This window comes from Arachis hypogaea, chromosome 10 (assembly GCF_003086295.3).
Source record: "Arachis hypogaea cultivar Tifrunner chromosome 10, arahy.Tifrunner.gnm2.J5K5, whole genome shotgun sequence".
NCBI lineage: Eukaryota > Viridiplantae > Streptophyta > Magnoliopsida > Fabales > Fabaceae > Arachis > Arachis hypogaea.
The window spans coordinates 3,130,008-3,149,944 of NC_092045.1; the positions used below are offsets into that span (position 1 = coordinate 3,130,008).

Sequence of the window (19,937 nt, forward strand, 5' to 3'; positions counted from 1 at the left end):
TTTATCAAAATAAAATCATTGACCTAACTAAACAAATTAGCAGAAATGTTTAGTAAAACTAAAAATCTTATCGGATATTTATATATGGAACAATATTACAAGACGGTGAAAATTTAGATGTAGTCGACTTCACATGAAATTGATAACTAAGAGCTGATAAATGATTTGACTGATTTAACTAAATTTTTATCTAATGGCTCTCAGCTATCAACTTCACTGAAGTGGACTGCACCTGAGTTTCCACCATCTTGACTTTACATGAAGTTGATAACTGAGAGCTGATAAATAATTTAACTGATTTAACTTAATTTTTATTTAATGATTCTCAGCTATCAAGGTAGTTAATTAAAAATATAGTGTTGATCTACTAGATTAATAATATTAGATTGTTGGTTAAAAATACTGATTAATATAAACTAAAATTATTAACTTTTAAATCTTTTTCTTATATACTTATTATATTTTTTTGATATTTTTTAATTAAATAATCATCAAAATAATTAAATTCATGATAAACTAATAATCAAATTTGATGCATACGTAATATGATTTACAAATAAATTCTAATATCAACCATATCTCAGGTAAGTATCTTACATTAAAAGGTTAATAAATATCGATTTTAATAGTGATTTAAATCGATAGTATTAGTATGTATGATGTACTTATGTATTTAAGAAAATAATAGAAAAACCGATATTTTTAATAGAAAATTAACTAGTATTAATTTAATTTCAAGACAAATAAGATTTTACCACATATACATGAGGCACTTCATAGGTCAATAATACACATACACATACACATACAAATATATAAGCTGAAATTCAGCCCTGAAAAGTGAAAGTGGAAAACTATAACTTGACCAATAATGAAGGAAATGTTGTAGATTATTAGTATGATACTCATTTTGCCCGTTTATTTTATTGAAAAATACTAAAGAAGAAAGAAATGATCCTGAACCCCGTACCCGTAGCATTGGGGGACGTAGTAGGAAGAATTAATTTGACGATAACAATATTCAACTATTTATATATTATTATGGTGTCTAATTAAGTAATTAACTTTTTTATTTGTATATAGTTATTAAAACCATCATAAAATTTAATTAAAAATATAAATAATAAAAAAAGTAAAAAAATGTTTAGTATTATTTTCTTTTTATTAATTACTTTTTCTAAATTTTTTATTTTCATTTAATAATAAAATAGTATTTAATTTAAAAATGGGAAAGAAATAATTATTTAAAAATAGTGAGGTTATTAATTAGGTTAGGCAATTACTAAGCCACTATCTTGCATGGCCATGGCCCGCGTTCTCACGCATCACATTCACGTATCGTAATTAACTCCATAATCCATCTCCATTTGTGATTTCCAATGGATCTAATTAATACTCTCTTTTTTTCTCCGATAAAATTGTAAAAGAATAGAAAAAAAAGATGAAAAATTTTTATTGATTATTGATTGATTGAATTGAATTGAAATGTGTTGTAAATTATGAGGATAAGACTATATATATATATAGAGTATTGTCTTATAAAAAATAAAAGTAAATAAAGATAAGATAAGAACAACTAAAAATAAGATAAAGATAAGATAATAAAAACTAAAATTATAATTAAATTTATGTATACTATTAGACTGAATTTATAGGTCACGAGATTTTTTTATTGTTGTCATAGACTAAAATAGAAGAATAGTTTAATATCCTCTAAACTTACATAATCACATCATTTCATAGAGTTGTATATATATGTCGTCCTAAAAGTATTAGTACCGTATTAATATTTAATACTATTGTGATGATCAATTTACCTTACATGAGATCCTAAAAGTTAGTAAAAATCGTCTAACTAATAATTGTTAATTAAGTGTATTAACATATGAACTTTGCTAACCAATATTCTTAGGAACACTGGTTCGTTAAGTTTTTTTTCCCTCAAAAAAGAAAAAGAGAAATTCATAAGTTATATATTATTTTTATAAATATTTTAGAAACTTGAAAATGTTAATTTTTCAACATAAAATTTCTACATATTTAATATATTTTTATAAGCACTTTTAAAAAACTAGTAATTTGCAAATACTCTTATAGCACTCGTTAGCTAAATTCTAAGTATTTATTATTTCTCCAATATTTTAAACTTTATCGATGATAACAATATAAATTTCATTAATGAAACACATTATTATATATATAATTGGCTTTAAAGATAATAAAATAAAGCAAAACAGGGCAGCAGGACACCAAAATGTCACTACCAAAGTAGGATTATAATTAATAGCTAGAATATAATTTTGACGCACTAATGATATAAAGTATTTTATATAATTGTGTAATTACATTTTTTTATGACTATTTAGATAATTAATATGAAATATAATTATTTTTAATTAAATAAATTTATAAAATTATTTTATATTAATAGTGTATTAAAATTAAATTCTAATTAATAAAAAAGAAAAAGGTAAACAACTTTTAATCAGTCAACTTTAAATAACTATAATTAATAATTAATAATTTTATATTTTTTAAAAATAAAATTAAAATAATCATTAATTAATAACAATTAATTAGTATAAAATACAATTTAAAAATATTTGTTGGTTTGTGGTTGGTTAGACTCCTGTTATTTATCTAGCGAGATTGATAAAAAAAAATTATCATATCTCTAGTAGTTTGGATATTTATAGTTACTACAAAGTATAATTTTACATATAAGTATAAGAAAACAAATTGATATTTTCTTTAGCCTAAATAAGTTACTATAGCTATTACAGAATGGAAAAGTATAGGTAACTAACAACATTTTTGAACAATGTGTGAATAATATGAATTAATAGGGTTAAAAGAATAAATTTAAATTAGTAACATTAAATTAGAGTAAAGTGTATCTTTATTTGATTGGTGGTTGTTCATGTTGTTCAAAATAATTATTGTTCTCCTAACATTCCCCTTACAGTATATAAGGTTGTAAAGCTCCAATTAATTTGATTATTAAAGTTAAATTGGCAAGAATATCTGCACTTTCGAATAACTGTACTATATTGAGCTTTAGTCTGCAAATAATCCAAACCCACCACGACAAAGTAGATCATATCCTTGAAACTTAGAAATAAGGAACCAACCTTTAGATTTGAATGAATAATAAGGCATGGCATTTTAAGATTTTTTTATTAGAACAAATTTATGAGATAGACATAACTTAGCTTTTACAGTTTCAAGAGATGAAACATTTATAGTTGTTCTCCCTTTAATTTTATCATATATATCCGTACCAGCCATTATACATGTATCGTCGTAGGGCCAAAAAATTACATTATTATACAACAATAATTGCCTATCTACGATATTAAACTATATTATCATTTTTATTGCTGTATATACTAATTGGAAACATGTAACCAACCCTAGCTAGCTAGCCAGCCACTATAATTGCATGTCATATATATATATATATATATATATATATATATATATATATATATATATATATTACATGTATATAAAATTAATTATTAATATAAAATACATGTTAAATTATAAAATATATATTAAAATTAAAATAAATAATATATGTATTTATATATAATGACCGATTTTAGTGTACGAATAGTATTTTAAATATTAATATATATGACCATAGCGATTTGGAAAAATATGCACTATATAAAGTGGGTCTTCCAATCAAATTATTCGTGCATTCAATTTGAAAATTATTACTAGAGCAAATCAAGTATTCTTAATCGCGGAAGATATGAAGCAGGACAAGAAAGATCTTAGATTTTTGGTCCGATGATATATTCCTATGGGGAACACTACATATGATGACAAACACGTTGGTTGCCACAAAAGAGATAAGCGAACCAATGTCGTCCACATCTAAAACATGTTGCTAGCAACAATGTTGTTTTCCTAGAAATCTGCCACCTTGTTATTGTTGCTAGAAGATACTAGATTAATTCAAGGCCTCAAGTGTCACTTTGAATCATATATATAGTGTTTGATGTGAAAAAACAAGGGTAGCAGATTGGATGTTATCATTGATCCTTTAATCTATCCAAAACTTTTTTTAGAGGAGTTTATTTCTACCCAAATTCCGCTCCATGTAAATTTTTTAAAATGAAAATCCAAAAATTGGCACTTGTGAACGTGTTATTGTTTTATGGTGTAAATTCAGGTAAAGTCGATTTCATGTAAAGTTGATATTTGAGAGTAGTTAGATAAAAATTTAGTCAAATCAGTCAAATCATCTAATGACTCTCAGGTATCAACTTTACGTGAAGTCGACTGCTTTCACCTTGTTTTATATACATAGTGTGTGAGAAAAAAAGTTTCACAAAACTTTTATCCATATAAATAATCATTCAAAAACTAAAATTTGATTAGATAACTATATATAAAGAGTTTCACATTATCGATATGCATATTTTTCACAATCATTCATGTGATGAATAATGTGAGTAAAACTTATTTTTACTTATGTGATAATTTATAATTAAATATATGTGTAAATTTTTTTTACAGAAAATATAATATATATCTAAAAATTCCATTCAATTCATTGTTACGTACTAAATACATAGTTGTCTACTTAGCTTGTCCCTACGAATATATGTTTTATTGTTATCAATCCTTCAGTGTTCAGTGCATATTTTATAATGCAAGTCAACGCTCATAATTTCTTGGTTCAAAGCTTTGGAGTTTGAATAGTCCACAAAGGGAGGCCATACCCTAACTTTGTTCTTGTCGACTCGAACACTAAGCTTTTAGTTTTACCCTAAGATTACATTGGTTAACATTCAAGTCTACTGAATTTTTAACATTTCATGGTGAGTAAATTAATCAGTATATACATATATTATTATGGGAATCTTTCAATATTATATTTTTATTTACAAAGTCCAAATCTAAAATCAATCTTAGTGTTAGATATTGACAAAACGTCTTTTTTACTCGATCCTTCGTTCTCTCTTCATATTTAAAACGATGAAGTTTAGGCCCGGTCATTCAACAAGTTAAAGTTGCATGAATATTTGAATAAATTATAGGTGTGTGTACTCATACAAAGAATAATCACGCACGAGACAACCATAAATGTATATGCGAATATGAATATGGATATATAGGGACCACTTGATCTTTATTTTTCCGCTATGTAATAAAAGAGCCAAGATCGTTTAAAATATAAAAAATTAGTAAAATAATAAAAATAATAAAATTAAAATTAACTTTCCTTTTTTCGTTGTTGATAAAAAGCGTTATTCCGTACTTTATTTCTCAAACACCAAATATGATTATAGTGATTCATTGTTTTTAATGTTTCATTGGCTGTGCTACTTGCTGCCACGCAGGTTGCTAGCTATAACCACCATGCTTTGATTATTATATTGATTGATTACAGTAATTTGCGGATAATTTCTTCCATTAATTTCCACTAACGTACGTATTTTGGTAGGTATTTTAGATGCTAGATATATACATATATATACTACTCGTCCCTGCATGGCTACATGCCATATTAATGATACTATATAGAGTATGCATATACTATTAGCATGTACGCTAAGTATGTAACATAATTTGACATTGAAGCCGGTAATATTATGATGGAACGACCCCATGCTTCATTGTTGACTAGTACTCGACAGTTGGAAGTTTTGAATATAATACTTAACAAAGGGAGCTAATTAATTGAAGGTAGAAACTTAGGTGAAGTCGACTTTATGTGAAGTTGATATTTGAGAGCTGTTAGATGATTTGACTGATATGACTAAATTTTCATCCAATGGCTTTTCAGGTATTAACTTTACGCGGAAGTCGACTTCACCTGAGTTTTCACCTTAATTGAAATTGAAATATTTACAAGTGGTAGTGTGTGGTTAGTGGGTCGTTGACACACAATTTTAAAGGACATGTTGATACACAAATTGACACAAATTACATGTATTTAGTGTATCTCTAATAAATTGAGACAAAATTAATATTGAGACACTAATTATTTTGACAATTTTACATTCCCTTCTCCTCTTCATTTCAACTTGTGTCTCTTTTCTCTTCATCACCAATCAAGTAGAATCTCTTCTCCCTTCCCTTCTTCTCCCCGTTTGAATTTTTGTTTCTTCTTTCTTTAGGGCCAACCAACCTCCTCTTACTGAAGTGTCTTTGCTATTATTATTGCTACTGCCTCACTTCCTCCTCATACTCTCCAGATTGGGTTTTTGTCTTCTTCCTTCTTTCAAATCTACAGATCTGCGATTTGTGTCCTCTATCATCGACCTATCGTGCCTCTATCTTTATCTCTGTTCATCCTTCTATTTGCCCTTTCTGGATTTTTTTTTCTAAAATAAAATTTTATTTTTCTTTGTTTTTTATTATTAATTTGTGCTATTTTTAGGAAAAAAATATAATCTAAATACTATGAACAATTCTTTTCTGTTGACGAAATATCTCACCTTCTAATTAATTTTTTAATTTGATACTCCATTCGTTCATAGACGCTTTAATAACTTAAAATTGACACAAGGAATTTAAAATGAGAATCATGCCAATTAATTACTTGCTATTTAATGAGAAAGATATGTATTAAATTTGTTGTTGAAATTATTACATTTTTGTTATCTGAATTTTTTTTATAAATAGAGATGGAAGAAAAAAATCAGTGTAGTGGTTGAAAAAATATAGATAGTAATAATAGTGGGAAAAGAAAATGATGCGGATATTATTGACTTTTTAAACTTCAATGCATTTTAGATGTTCTTTGCCAAATATAAAACATGTATATATGTATTTTGTGTCTATGTCTGTATATTTCATGTCTCTGTGTCCATGTCTGATGCTATACACTAAACGGAATTTTAAACACTTCTAATATACAGTGTATTTTTGAACTAGAGGCACGGTGTTTCTGACTTCTAAGTTCTAATTTGCACCTATTTTTGCCATGGCAGAATGAGTAACTTTAAGAACATTTTTTGTGTATATCTTTTATTTTATTTTATCTTCTCTCAATTCTTAACGATAGCATACCAAAAGAACATTGTTTCAGTTTACCCACTTCTCACGAAAAAAAAAAGTTGGTTGAAAAATCTCCAACATTTTTGTTTTTGTTCAATATATACTACTATGAATTCTGTGGTGCAAAGGAAAATTGGCAAAATTGTATCCATTCCAATATATATGGAGCTGTACAGGACACACAACCCAATCTGTACAACTAGGCATATACAACTTGAAGCCATATATGCCTGGAATCGTATGTAATGGACCAATGAATACTTAAATCAAAGTGTACATCAAATAGGCGTGAAAAGTGTAGCCAAACCTTGATCCACTGTTATCTCAAGTTTATCATAAGCCATCAAACCTTTTTGATCACACTTGTAAGTCCCTTTACCCCTAGCCAAAACCTCACCATCTGAATCTATTATACCCTCCTTCTCTGGCTTCTTGGTTCGTGGACCAGGCTCCAACACAAAAGCCTTCACCTGCAAATTGTTGCAGGATAGTATATTAAAAAATTGCAGAGTTCAATGTGAGTATATATATTACCGAAAAAATGGTAAATTGAAACATATTGGTGGTAAAACCTTTAAGTATGTGACATATGGAGATTTTACATGGCCTCCCTTATTCAATTCTGTCATCATTGCCAACAAAGGTAACCTTGGGCAATCCTTGACTATGATCAAGTCTAGATAACCATCAGAGAACTGCATTCGCCAAAAGACTTGTCAGCAATGATTTTGCAACTACGGGAAACTTTAAGTGTAAAACAAAATACCTAGTTGCTTAAAACACACAAAACTGACCTTTGCCTCGGGTGCTGCCATTGTATCTTCAGCTCCCCATGGTACATTGTGAAGCCAGACAGAAACAAAGGGCCCATTTATAGCTCTCCAATTTAGATGTTCCAAGTTTATATTGGATCCCTGATAACCAAGCTTTTGTAATTGTGTGTTTTCTGCTTCACTTGGATCTCTGTTGCTGCCTTCACTGGTGGATTGGCCAGGGTAACTACTTGGCTCTCCGTGCTCTTCAAATCCAGGTGCAGGCACAAAAGAAACACGTCCGGTGTAGTGCCTCAAATTGAGAAATCGACAGATAGCCTAAAGCGAACCATAATGACCAACTTAGTCTTTTTAATTGCTTATGTCAAATTAATTGCAGTACAACTAGTACACCAATGCAATTCAAAACAAGAAGATGCAAATTCAGAAACGCATAGTTATGTCAAATTTTATGCTTGGGTTGTCCGCTTTAGATTGCAAAAACAAATTGACGTCAGAACCACCCTTCAAAATACAACTGAACTAGAAGAGGAATTTAAATATAAGAAAACTTTGCTAAAGGAAGGTAAGTTTCCTAATATCAAAGTCATGATGTAATTCCTTTTCCCTTTATATTTTGGATGATTATGGTTACCATAGAAAAGTTGTAAGTGGACAGTAACAGCAGAAGACTGAAAAGAAACAATAACAAAATTAAAGAGGGCTTTTATCAAAATAAATAAATAAATAAAAACAGCGGAAGAAATAAAAGAATATATCAATAAACTGGATTAGCAATTTAGCATTAATGTGTGTTGCAACTAGTTATATCTGATTCTATTGTTACAAAGCAAAAGCGTTTTTTCTCTGAAGAAGGTAGTTTAAGGCATTCTAAAAGTCATAAACAACTTTAGATTATAACCCAAAACTAAAGTGGATGAGTTACAATTGATATTACATGCAAGCATTTCAATAAGAGAAGAGCTTCCTAAATGGACATATCACCACATTAATTATCATATATGGCTTACTAACATAAAAATCTAGGCGAGCACTTCCCATCCACCTATACTTTTCAGACTCAATATCAATATCTGCAATCAGACCTGAAATATAACGATGTCTTTAATTAATATAACCATAATAGAGAATATTTTAGAGTGCACATCATGGCCCAAACTATATTCAGAAATGACAGAGAAAAGTTAACAAAGAAAATCATAACAACAAACTATTTGGCTGGATGTTTCAGCAATTCTGCTACCACTTCATAAGCATATTCAATAAATGGTGAGAGTAATTACCCCATGCAAGCATCAGCACACTGAAAAATCTGGTTTCCCCTTGTCTGATGGTAGCCACATCAAGTGATCGTTTATGGCCTGTCATTATTAAGATATTCTTATCATAATAGCAAGGAATAAAAATATATTGGCCAAGTTTTGACATGTTGAAACGACTTAAATAGATTGGAACCTCGTATGATGGCAAGAACCGCATTAGCTACTTTACAAGGATAACCAACAGAATCGAGAAGAGATTTTGCCATGCCATTTCCAGTCCCTTCAAAAAGCATGGCACAACTTATTAGCTTTGCGTAACTAACTTTGTATGATTGATGATGCACTCAAATATTAAAATTAAAAAAAGAGAGAGAGAGCGAGAGAGAAAGCAGGACTGCAGGAGGGAAAAAAAATACAAACAACAACAACAATAAAACCTTATCCCACTAGGTGGGGTCGGTTACATGAATCAAACGACGCCATTAAACTCTATCATGTATCGTTTACATGTAGATTTTTTTAACAGCATTTAGCAAATACTACTAGCCCCCTATCACACCATTCTCACTAACAATCAGTCCAAAGTAGATTTATGTCTGACTCCCACCCATGCCCAAATACAAGCAAAGTAATAAATTCTACTTAGCCCACCTGCAGGAACTACTCCAATGGGTATCTTTATTGCAGTTTGCCAGTCCTCTCTTTCCAGCAGTCCATTTACAACCTACTAAAATGTACTGTCTATGTAAGATTAGGAAATTAATATAGGACAGACAATATGTCATAAATGAACTAGTGAGTCGCTGCACTAATATATAATGCACAGGTTAAAATGCAAATTTAGAAGCTAAGCCACATAGGTTTCAGTTTTTCATGATTTCCACTCAAAGACCAGTAGGCATTCCTAACTCAACGGGTAGCCGGCCAAAAGCCTCTGCTCCCAAAATTCTGAGACTATTCAATTTCACATCAATAGTGCTAAGTTCAAAACTTCACTAAATACTTTTCAATTAATCCATGAGCATGATCCACGATAACAGTACAACATTAGCAAACATATTGGATGAATACATCAGTAAAGGTGTTGTCCTGTCAATTCTTACACATAAAGTACATGTATATATGCATGAAGCAGAGAAAATAAATGATTTCTTAGCAGCGTAACAAACCATTTTGCATTATAAACATCAAGGGAGAAACAGAGTTATCATTGTTACATACACAGAGTTGTGAAGGTTTGCAGAATTAGAGGATGATGAGAACCAATATAGCAGAGAGAAGGAAAGTTAGAGAATGAGAGAAGGGAAGAATGAGTATTGAATCTGAAAATGCATCATGAATCAGACTGAAACAGAAATTCAGTTATAACCTAACTTCATATAACATCTTGGTCCTTCAAAAGAGTAATACACATCTACAGAGTACTAATGGCAATGAAACTAACCTCAACGAGAATTCCATCTCCACTAACACAGACAATCCCATCGTACTGGGAAAGATCGAGCGAACGAGCAAGTTCCTTTGCATGGAGCTGATGTTGAGTCTCTGAGGAAATACAAGATGATCAAAACTACATGAACAAAATAAAGAGAAAGAAAAATAAAAAAGTGAAACATGGTTGAAGAAAAGAGAGGACCTTGGACAGTAAGTTCGATCTGAGCGTCTGAAAGAAGAGGTGACACCTTCTTCCAAAATACCTTCTTAGCAGATTTCTTCCCGCCAAAAGGGTTAACCAAAACAAATAGCCTCTTCGGTCGACCTGCATGAACATAAATACATAATCATATACATTAATACATATATTCTGATATTCATGCTAATATTGTATGATTAAGCTTAATAAATAAGAGAATTAGGATAAGGTATTAGCTTTTTACCGAGAGATTCAATGTATTCCCGAAGCTTCTGGCACCAGAGGACGTGCGATTCGTTGGAGGATGGCTGGAAAACGACGTCGCGTCTGACGAAGCTGCCAGCGGATGTTGTGCTGCAGCAGCCGGCACGGACCTCCTGGATGGTTCTGAGCGTGATGTTAGGGCCATTGGCGACGAATGAGAGGACATCCTTCTCGAGGTGAAGGCTTCGTTGGAGCCCCTCCGACCACCACAGCCTACCGTCGGGGAGAAGAGCGAGCGGCGTGACGACTCCTTTGACGGTTACGCGGTCCGAAACTATGGGGTGGAGGTGCGGCTGGTGGTCGGATTGGTCCATCTCGGAAATGGAGATTTCGAGAGAGGAAAGAGATGGATTCGATGGCTCACAAAACACAAGGACCGATTGTCATTTTGTGCCCTCTTTCTTGACACATCTGCCACCTCAGCATTCCGAACCCCCTCTTTTCACGGAAGCCACCTCACCATTCAGCACTCATTCTTTGACGTTGACCCATCCCTTTGGGCTTTTTGTCTTTCTAGAAGTTGGGCCGAGGCCCAAGGATGGATGTTCTTGAAAGTCAACAGAAATCAACAAAATGTTTTTATTAGAAAAGGAAGAAAGAAGAGGCGAGAGTGTGAACGTGAGGCCCACGTGGCAAAGATTCTTAATCCAACGGCTAACAGCTCAAGATCTACTTAAGCCGCAAGATCGAAGCCCCCACCGACAGCTAACTAGTAACTACCGCTCCCAGATTCGCAAACCGTTAAAGCATCAGTCACACCGTTACTCAAAAAGAAACTAAAAAAAGGATACAAGGTCTTTTCATTTTCTTTTCTTTTCTTTTTTTTTCTCTTATCCTCTCTCTGTTTGGTTCGTGCGACAAAGTGAAAAGTGACGGATTGAGAAAAAAAAAACACACTAACGAAGTGGGAGAGAAAATTCGCAGACTCCTTCGGCGAAATTTCAGAGATTCTGAACTCTTTTCCTTTTGTGTAGATTTTCATCTTTGTTCAAGCTTTCTACTTTTCTATCCACTACACGCGAACCCTCTCCCCTTTTAAAACCGATTCCGCCACAACATTTTGCTAGCAAACACTGCATGTTTGTTTGGCTGTGAGAAAACGAAGGAAAAGGTGCGAACTTTTGTTTCTGAGCTGAAGAGAGTACAATTCGATTTACTGTTTAACTGTGAGCTAGCAAGCAGACAAGGGAGATTCAGCTGAGAAGGTAACAATGCAAACGACGTACTTGGAGAGATCAAGGGAGAAGCGAAGTTTGGATTCAACCTCCGCTGATGAAGATGAACCTCAAAAGAAGAGGCCTGCGTTGGCCAGGTCATTTTTTCACGTCCCTCATTTTTTTTTCTTGCGGAAAAACAAAATAAAAGAAAGAGATTTTATGCTCGAACCTATTAAGCATTTTAGCTGAAAAAAGAAGGATACTAAATGATAAATGGAAATGACAAATTATGTGATGTCACTTTATCTGATTCTAGATGCTATTCGTTTATTAACCTTTACCTCAAAGCAAACTATCTTTACTAGACTCTGTAATTGTGAATCTTTGGATGTATATGTATGAATGCTTTTATTAAAAGTATTAATGGTATTAAGGTGTGGTATTAAATACAGGATTCAGGCAAGTTTATAAAGGTTTTGCATGCTGACGGTAACAATTGGTAAATATGATTAAGGAAATCAAACTTGTGATTGACCCTACCAATTATGTGTAATTAGATACCTGCTATAGTTTACACTTAAAATGTTAATATTCACATGTGTAGGACTGTAGGTAGGTCTTAATCTTGTTCTTCATTTGTTTACATCCATCTGCAGTGTAATTGTTGAAGCCCTGAAGGTGGACTGTCTGCAGAAACTTTGTTCATCACTGGAGCCTATCCTACGTAGAGTTGTAAGGAAATTTTGTTCATATTGTTTGATTTTCTAGACGTTTTCACTTTCACCTATTAACCATGGTCCATTAGGAAACTCTTTTGTCACTGTTTTAGTCCTTGTTTAGATGTCACTCTATGAGAGACAAAGTCAGATAGAGAACTAGAGATCTCATTCAAACATTAACTAGCTGAAAAGGTTAAAAACTTAAAACATTTATCTGTTTACTTTAGTACTTTAAGAGAGTTTTATTGAAATAAAATATTTATTTACTCATAAATGTGTTAGATCCTATTTGGTAAAAGTATGATATAATCATTCCTTTTGTTCTGCAGTATCTAGTGTTTTCCAATAGAATTCAATGGAAACAAGTCTGTGAATGATACTGACTATTGTAAATATATGCCACTTAACATGAATGGTTTTTTTCCCCAGATGTATGTGCCACTTAAAAATGAATGATGTATGATCATTGATGTGTCCTATATCATATTCTTGCTTGTTGCTGAACAGGTTAGTGAAGAAGTGGAGCGTGCTTTAGCAAAACTAGGCACTGCCAAGCTTAGTGGGAGGTATATTTTTCTCTTTTGCTTTTTAAAACAGTTTTCTACAATGTGTTCGTCTAATACTCAGAGTAAAATACAGGACTTCTCCTAAGCAAATAGAAGGTGATGATGTTGGCAATTTACAATTACAATTCAAGACCAGGTTATCTCTTCCTCTCTTTACCGGTGGGAAAGTGGAGGGAGAGCAGGGCACAGCCATACATATTGTCCTGGTTGATGCAAGCACAGGCCATATTGTGACATCTGGTCCAGAGTCATGTGTAAAATTAGATGTTATTGTGCTTGAAGGGGATTTCAATAATGATGATGATGATAATTGGAGTGAAGAAGAATTTGAGAGTCATGTTGTGAAAGAGCGAGAAGGAAAGAGACCTCTTTTGACTGGTGACCTGCAAGTGATACTGCAGGATGGTGTAGGTACATTGGGTGAGCTTACATTTACAGACAACTCTAGCTGGATAAGGAGTAGGAAGTTCAGGTTGGGGCTCAAAGTTTCCTCAGATTGTAATGAGGGAAAGCGGATTCGTGAAGCCAAAACAGAAGCTTTCACTGTTAAAGATCACCGGGGAGAATGTAAGTACATAACCTTATTATTTAAATTCTGTCTGTCCTTCCCAGCCTTATTGTAACAGAACATCTGCTTTGTTACAGTATACAAGAAACACTATCCACCTGCCCTGAATGATGAGGTCTGGAGACTGGAGAAGATCGGCAAGGATGGGTCCTTTCACAAAAGGTTAAATAGAGCAGGAATATTTACTGTTGAAGATGTCCTAAGACTTGTGGTTAAAGACCCACAGAGGTTGCGAAATGTAAGAATGTAGACACCATTTCTCAAGGGGATTGAAGTTCAATCAAATTGTTTAACTTAGTGATTGAAATTTTTTCATTTATCTATGTTTTTCATAGGTTAACTTTCCTTATGTAGATTCTTGGGAGTGGCATGTCAAATAAAATGTGGGATGTCCTCATTGAACATGCAAAGACTTGTGTTCTCAGCGGAAAACTTTATGTGTACTATCCTGATGATGCAAGGAGTGTTGGTGTTGTTTTCAATAACATCTACGAGTTGAGTGGCTTAATAGCCAATGATCAATACTACTCGGCTGATTCTCTCTCTGATAGTCAAAAAGTAAGTAAATCTGCACAGTAAGTTTTGCATTCATGTCATATTTGGACAATACTGTTGGATACTTGGAATTAAGACATTTTTCCTTCATATATATATAATATGATTTTTCTTTCCATATAACTTCACATTATTTTTACAAGTAATTTTTCATCTGAAAATGTCCAACTCTTAATTGAATAACCAGGCTATTCAATGTTTTAACAAAGAATTCCTTGACTGCTGGTCAATTTTTGCTTAGTTTTCTTTGATCTTCGAGTTTTTATGGGAGCAAGCCATTGGGCTAGTTTAAACTCATTGTTCTTCTACAAAAAATGAAAAGAAAGTTTAAAACTTATTGCTCTTATATAGGGTATCCACTATTAAGAAGTTGGCTTAATATAAATGTAATACCACTCACTATATTGTTTAAAGCATGGGACAAAAGAAAAGATGCTAGTTATGAATATATGGATGGTCTTTGTTCTCATAGGTATATGTGGACACATTGGTGAAGATGGCATATGAAAATTGGATGCATGTAATTGAGTATGATGGCAAGTCTCTCCTAAATTACACTCAGAATACATCGGGCACTGCTCAACTTCAACATCTAATGGATTCCCATAATGATTCAAATTCAAACTTGCTTGATCACCAGACCTCCTTCCCAAATTCACCTGTTCCTGTACCTACAAGGCAACCTTCGATGGATCCAGGAGTAACATTTGCAGGTATATTGTTCTAAGTAATACAGTGCCATATTAGCAAGAGTAACCAGATATTTTTGCACTTTTTTAATCATCTAGATGTTTGTCCTTAAAAGAATGTTCGCATGAGTATTTATTGGCTTCTAATTAACTATGTTTAAATTACGTGTGCAGGTTATCATGATAGTGCTGCTACTAGATTCTCAATGCAACCGCAGAATGCTAATCTTAATTCTTCAATGCAGTACGATAAGACAATGTTCCCACAACCAAACCAAATGATGAGTGCTTCACACCATGCTCAACTTCTAAGAAATGGTCCAACACAAATAGACACTCCTGGCTTACACACTAATGGCATTTCTAATCCTAGTTATAGAGGATGTGAAGATTACTTTCCAGCGGAGGAGATTAGAAGCAGAAGTCACGAGATGCTAGAGAATGAAGATATGCAGCATCTGCTACGCATTTTTAATATGGGTGGCCAACCCCGTACTCCCTTAAATGCCGAAGATGGATACCCTTATTTATCTAACTACATGCCTACAGACTCCATGAGCTACAACTTTGAGAATGGGCAGAACCGTTCGTCAGGAAAGGCCGTCGTGGGCTGGCTAAAGCTTAAGGCAGCTTTGAGATGGGGCATTTTTATTCGGAAGAAGGCAGCCGAGAGGCGGGCTCAGCTCGTTGAGTTGGATGACCTCTAGAATACAAAACTGGTACACTCATGAACAACAGCTTTTCTGGTGATAGCATCAAATGCTCCTTTGCTGAGCTTCAGAAATGCTATGATGCTGAAGTTTTACAGGATAAGCAGAATATGAAAATTCCTCAGCCTCTGCTGCCACTGTTACTTCACAAACAGTTGATGCCAACAACCTCTGCCTGCATCTGTTTTACTTGTGAATTCTGATGCTTTTCAACTGTACATTCCTGGTGCACATTGTGAAGATTTGATTCTCTACCTGATTAGACACAACTCTGCAGCCACTTGGAATTGCCCGGTGTAGGTGTGGAATCTCGGAAAACTGCGGGGTCATTCTTAAACTTTAGCAGGTTGTAATGAATTTTGTATTGTAGGTTGCATGAGATTCAACCTGACTTGTGTGTTTTGTGTGATTGTTTTTATGACACAATAATCATATAATAATCAATACTTTGTAGATTTGGACGGTTATTTACTTGTTTGCTTATGAATGTGACAGTACATATATGTATGCCTTATCAGGGGCTTGTACTCAAGAAAATGTGACAAAGATATTTTAGCCTTTTAGGCATTTATTTTAGACTTATATGTGACATGGTTTTTTAAGTGTAGGATAAGGATAAGATCCAAGGATATTTAAAAAAAATTACAAAACAATATTTTTTTTTAGAATTTTTTTTAAATAAAAACTTGTTTTTGCTAACAGTTTCCACTAATATTTTTATCACACTAATTTAGGCTTGTTTAGCATTCAATTCTTAAATCAATTAGGCAACTTTTATCAATTTGGTTTCAATTATAATTTTGAGTTCGATTTCTGGACCGGTTTCGTTCACTCAATCTTTGAAAAGATACCAAATTTTCTCTTATATCTAGAAGCATAAATAGAAATGACCTTAAATATAGGATCTCTCAATTGAAATAGGTTTTGTTCGTGGTCTTTTCCATGATGTTTCCTCAATTTGTTGATCCGCTTGACAATCTTTTTAGGAAAAGTTGGATTTTGTTTCCACTATTTTCCTTTTAGGATATTGTGACAATGGTAGATAAATTCTACCTTGGATTTCGAATGCTGCATATTGCAGCCAAAAAAGAGAAGAAAGAAAAAACATTCTTAGTAAACACACCATGAGTAGTCCTTGCACTCTAACATTTAGAAGGAAGAGGGTTGTGGTTTCCAATAAGGTGCAAGTTCCATTGAAAAGAATGTGCAGTGATAAAATCACTCTCAAATTTGAGTGTTCTCCCCTTGAAGCTCTTCCCCTTGATATTTTGGTAACATTATTATTATGTAACTATTTTGGGTGGTTAATTTCAAGCTTATTTGTCAATGGGTTTTGTTAGCATTTTAATTATTGAAATGCATGTGGTGAATGGCAGATAAAGGTGGTATGTGGTGTGGAACATGAAGATTTGCATAGACTTTTCCATGTCTCCAAAACTATTAGAGAAGCGGTATGTATCAAGAGTAGTAAGTTAATAGCAATGATGTTATGTTATTCTAATTTTATAAATTTTTTTTAAAAATTTATTTTACATATTTTGCAGGCTCTTGTTGCTAAGGATTTGCATTTTGAGTATAGTACGCCAAGGAATAATACATTTGCTCTTTACAACCCCTTTGATTTGGATGGAAATGGTTTGGATGAAATTGAAGCTCCAAATAAACAATTGAAGAAATGTAAGTCAAGGTTGAGTGGTGGGAACTTGTCATTGACATTGTTTCCATCAATGGACGAAGGAGATTATTGATGACTTGATGAGGATTGTAAATATAGATTAGATTATATTATATATTAGCACTTGCTCTATAGATTAGTTTATATGTATAAGTAAATGTTTGAGATCTAATAAAATGATATTGTTGACTTATTTTACTAGTTGAGAAATCTACACAAGGCATCTCTTTCATATTTCATAGGTTTGTAATAGTGTTGACAATAACTTTTAAAATATATAAAAGATATTTTGAGAATAATATAATTTTTTTATGGGTAAGTTTGACAAACTACCTTCCTCTTGATCTTAGCTGCCAAGAAAAAGATCTCTTTTTTATGGGAAAAAAAAGGCTAATAACTTTTTAAAGATTTAATTGAAACTTAATCAGCAAAATACTTGCTTCCCCCAACATTTTTTTTCTAAATGTTATACTCTTTCAATTTGACTTTGGAAATATTTGTATTCAAAAGGAGGGTGTATTAAATTACAAATTACAAAACCCTGAATTTTCTGATTCTTCCAGTTATATTTAAGGAGTTTTCAATTTGCTTTCTTGGTAATTTCAATTCAATTTGGATTAAGAAACTTAAAAAAAAGGATAAAATAGGAAATAAATTACATTTAGAATCTATTCAATTCCCTTTTTTGTATTAGATTTATTTAGGATTAAAAAGCTTACAAAAATAAGACCGAAATAGGAAACAATATGCACTTAGAATTTATTTAATATTTACTCAATAAAAATATAGAATTTTTAATGAATCTTTATCACGCCATGTATATAGTAGTAGATTCATATTCATAAACGAGCAATAGTCAGACTCAGACACAAGTGGAAAAATAATAAATTTTTATAATACTTGTAACTATAATATCCACACTTCAATTGGCCCTACGATCACTTACTCATATAAATGATGCTATCATATTTTTCATCTCTCAACTTCACCAACACTCATATGAAATAATAGAACAAAAAAAGACTTCACATAATCATATATTTTTTCATTTCATGGAACATACAATACACAAGGCATATGTGCCTTTATATAGGCAATGCTTCCTACTAAAATATAATTTATAAATCACAAATCAATTTTGTAATGACTACCATTTCATGAGTTGGCTTCATGAATCATCTTTCAAATTGTATTCATGTAGTTTCTATAATCTTCTAATTTCAATTCAATTTGATTTTGAATTCTTCAATGTTGTAGAATGTTGTAGTTATACTACTCTCTTGAATGTTCTTCAAAAATCTTCAAGCTTCCAACATCTTCTAGTAAATATATGATTATTGTTTTCAACTCAAACTTTGTTTCTTCAATTCTTTAACCATGTTGTTCATGCAAGTTGATTTAAAATTCTTAATCAACATTGCCTCCCTTAAATCAAACTTGCAGGATTAATCATTCCAAATATCTTCTTCAATTTGGAAAATAACTCGGTCTTTAATGGCTTTGTAAATATATCAGCAACTTGTTCTTCAGTTGGACAGTACTCGATCACAACTTCTTTTTCATTCACTAACTCTCTGATTTTATGAATCCGAATATCAATATGCTTCGATCGTCCATGGAATACTGGATATTTGCAAAGTGCAATAGCTGACTTGTTATCGCAAAATATTATTGTTGGAGTACTTTGTTTCTCGTTCAATTCCTCAAGAATTCTTCTTAGCCAAACTGCTTGTGTTGCACAACTTGCTGCTGCTATATATTCTGCTTCTGCTGTAGATAGTGCTACTACTGATTGTTTCTTTGACGACCATGAAATTGCACCAGAACCAAGATGAAATACAAATCCTGAAGTTGTAACACCCTACCATATAGAGTCTTATGCTTAAGTTATAATTCAGAGATGGCAAGGTATTACGACCTCAAAAATAAAAATTTAGTACGTATAGTAGTATGAATAATTGATTATAACTAGGAGCCTTTGTAGAAAAAGGGGTAAACAAAAATAATCGCAACTCAAAGCGCAACACTCCGATCGATAACGTGACGAACAAGGATAACCAACGCGTGATTATATATATACAAAGGAGTGTCAAAAACAGGAATATCAAGACTCAAAATCCGGCTGCGAAGATAACCGGTCCGAGCATAGCAATATATACATATGATAGAAATAAGGAAAACCCCAAAGGAAACCCAAAGAGACACAAATACATAAAACCTATTCTCCAAAATTCTCCCATAAGAGGAGTCATCACAGTTTGTATTATTTAATGGAGATAAAAGTATCTAAGCAGAACATATAAACCAAAACATAGCCCCGAGAACAAAGGATCTTCGCAAATCTAG

General features: G+C 32.4%; 3 protein-coding genes across 3 annotated transcripts; 2 read left to right on the forward strand and 1 right to left on the reverse strand.

Moving 5' to 3' along the window:
* Window positions 1-7,153: 7,153 nt before the first annotated feature.
* On the reverse strand, window positions 7,154-11,717 carry LOC112714663 (sphingosine kinase 1). The gene is made up of 10 exons (XM_025766302.3): window positions 10,933-11,717; window positions 10,692-10,814; window positions 10,500-10,600; window positions 9,707-9,779; window positions 9,249-9,335; window positions 9,077-9,154; window positions 8,808-8,878; window positions 7,815-8,111; window positions 7,593-7,715; window positions 7,154-7,490 (listed from the first exon to the last, which is right to left on the reverse strand). The coding sequence occupies exons 1-10, from the start codon at window positions 11,264-11,266 to the stop codon at window positions 7,299-7,301; spliced, it is 1,479 nt and encodes a 492-aa protein (XP_025622087.1). The 5' UTR covers window positions 11,267-11,717; the 3' UTR covers window positions 7,154-7,298.
* A 337-nt stretch (window positions 11,718-12,054) lies between these two features.
* LOC112714662 (calmodulin-binding protein 60 B) lies at window positions 12,055-16,498 on the forward strand. Its single transcript, XM_025766301.3, has 8 exons — window positions 12,055-12,264; window positions 12,766-12,841; window positions 13,336-13,394; window positions 13,468-13,961; window positions 14,040-14,200; window positions 14,317-14,520; window positions 14,990-15,230; window positions 15,381-16,498. Exons 1-8 carry the CDS (start codon window positions 12,164-12,166, stop codon window positions 15,911-15,913), a joined length of 1,869 nt encoding a protein of 622 aa, XP_025622086.1. The 5' UTR covers window positions 12,055-12,163; the 3' UTR covers window positions 15,914-16,498.
* A 422-nt stretch (window positions 16,499-16,920) lies between these two features.
* LOC112714664 (F-box protein At1g61340-like) lies at window positions 16,921-17,773 on the forward strand. The gene is made up of 3 exons (XM_025766303.2): window positions 16,921-17,187; window positions 17,293-17,367; window positions 17,461-17,773. The coding sequence occupies exons 1-3, from the start codon at window positions 17,041-17,043 to the stop codon at window positions 17,662-17,664; spliced, it is 426 nt and encodes a 141-aa protein (XP_025622088.1). The 5' UTR covers window positions 16,921-17,040; the 3' UTR covers window positions 17,665-17,773.
* The last annotated feature ends 2,164 nt before the right edge of the window (window positions 17,774-19,937 follow it).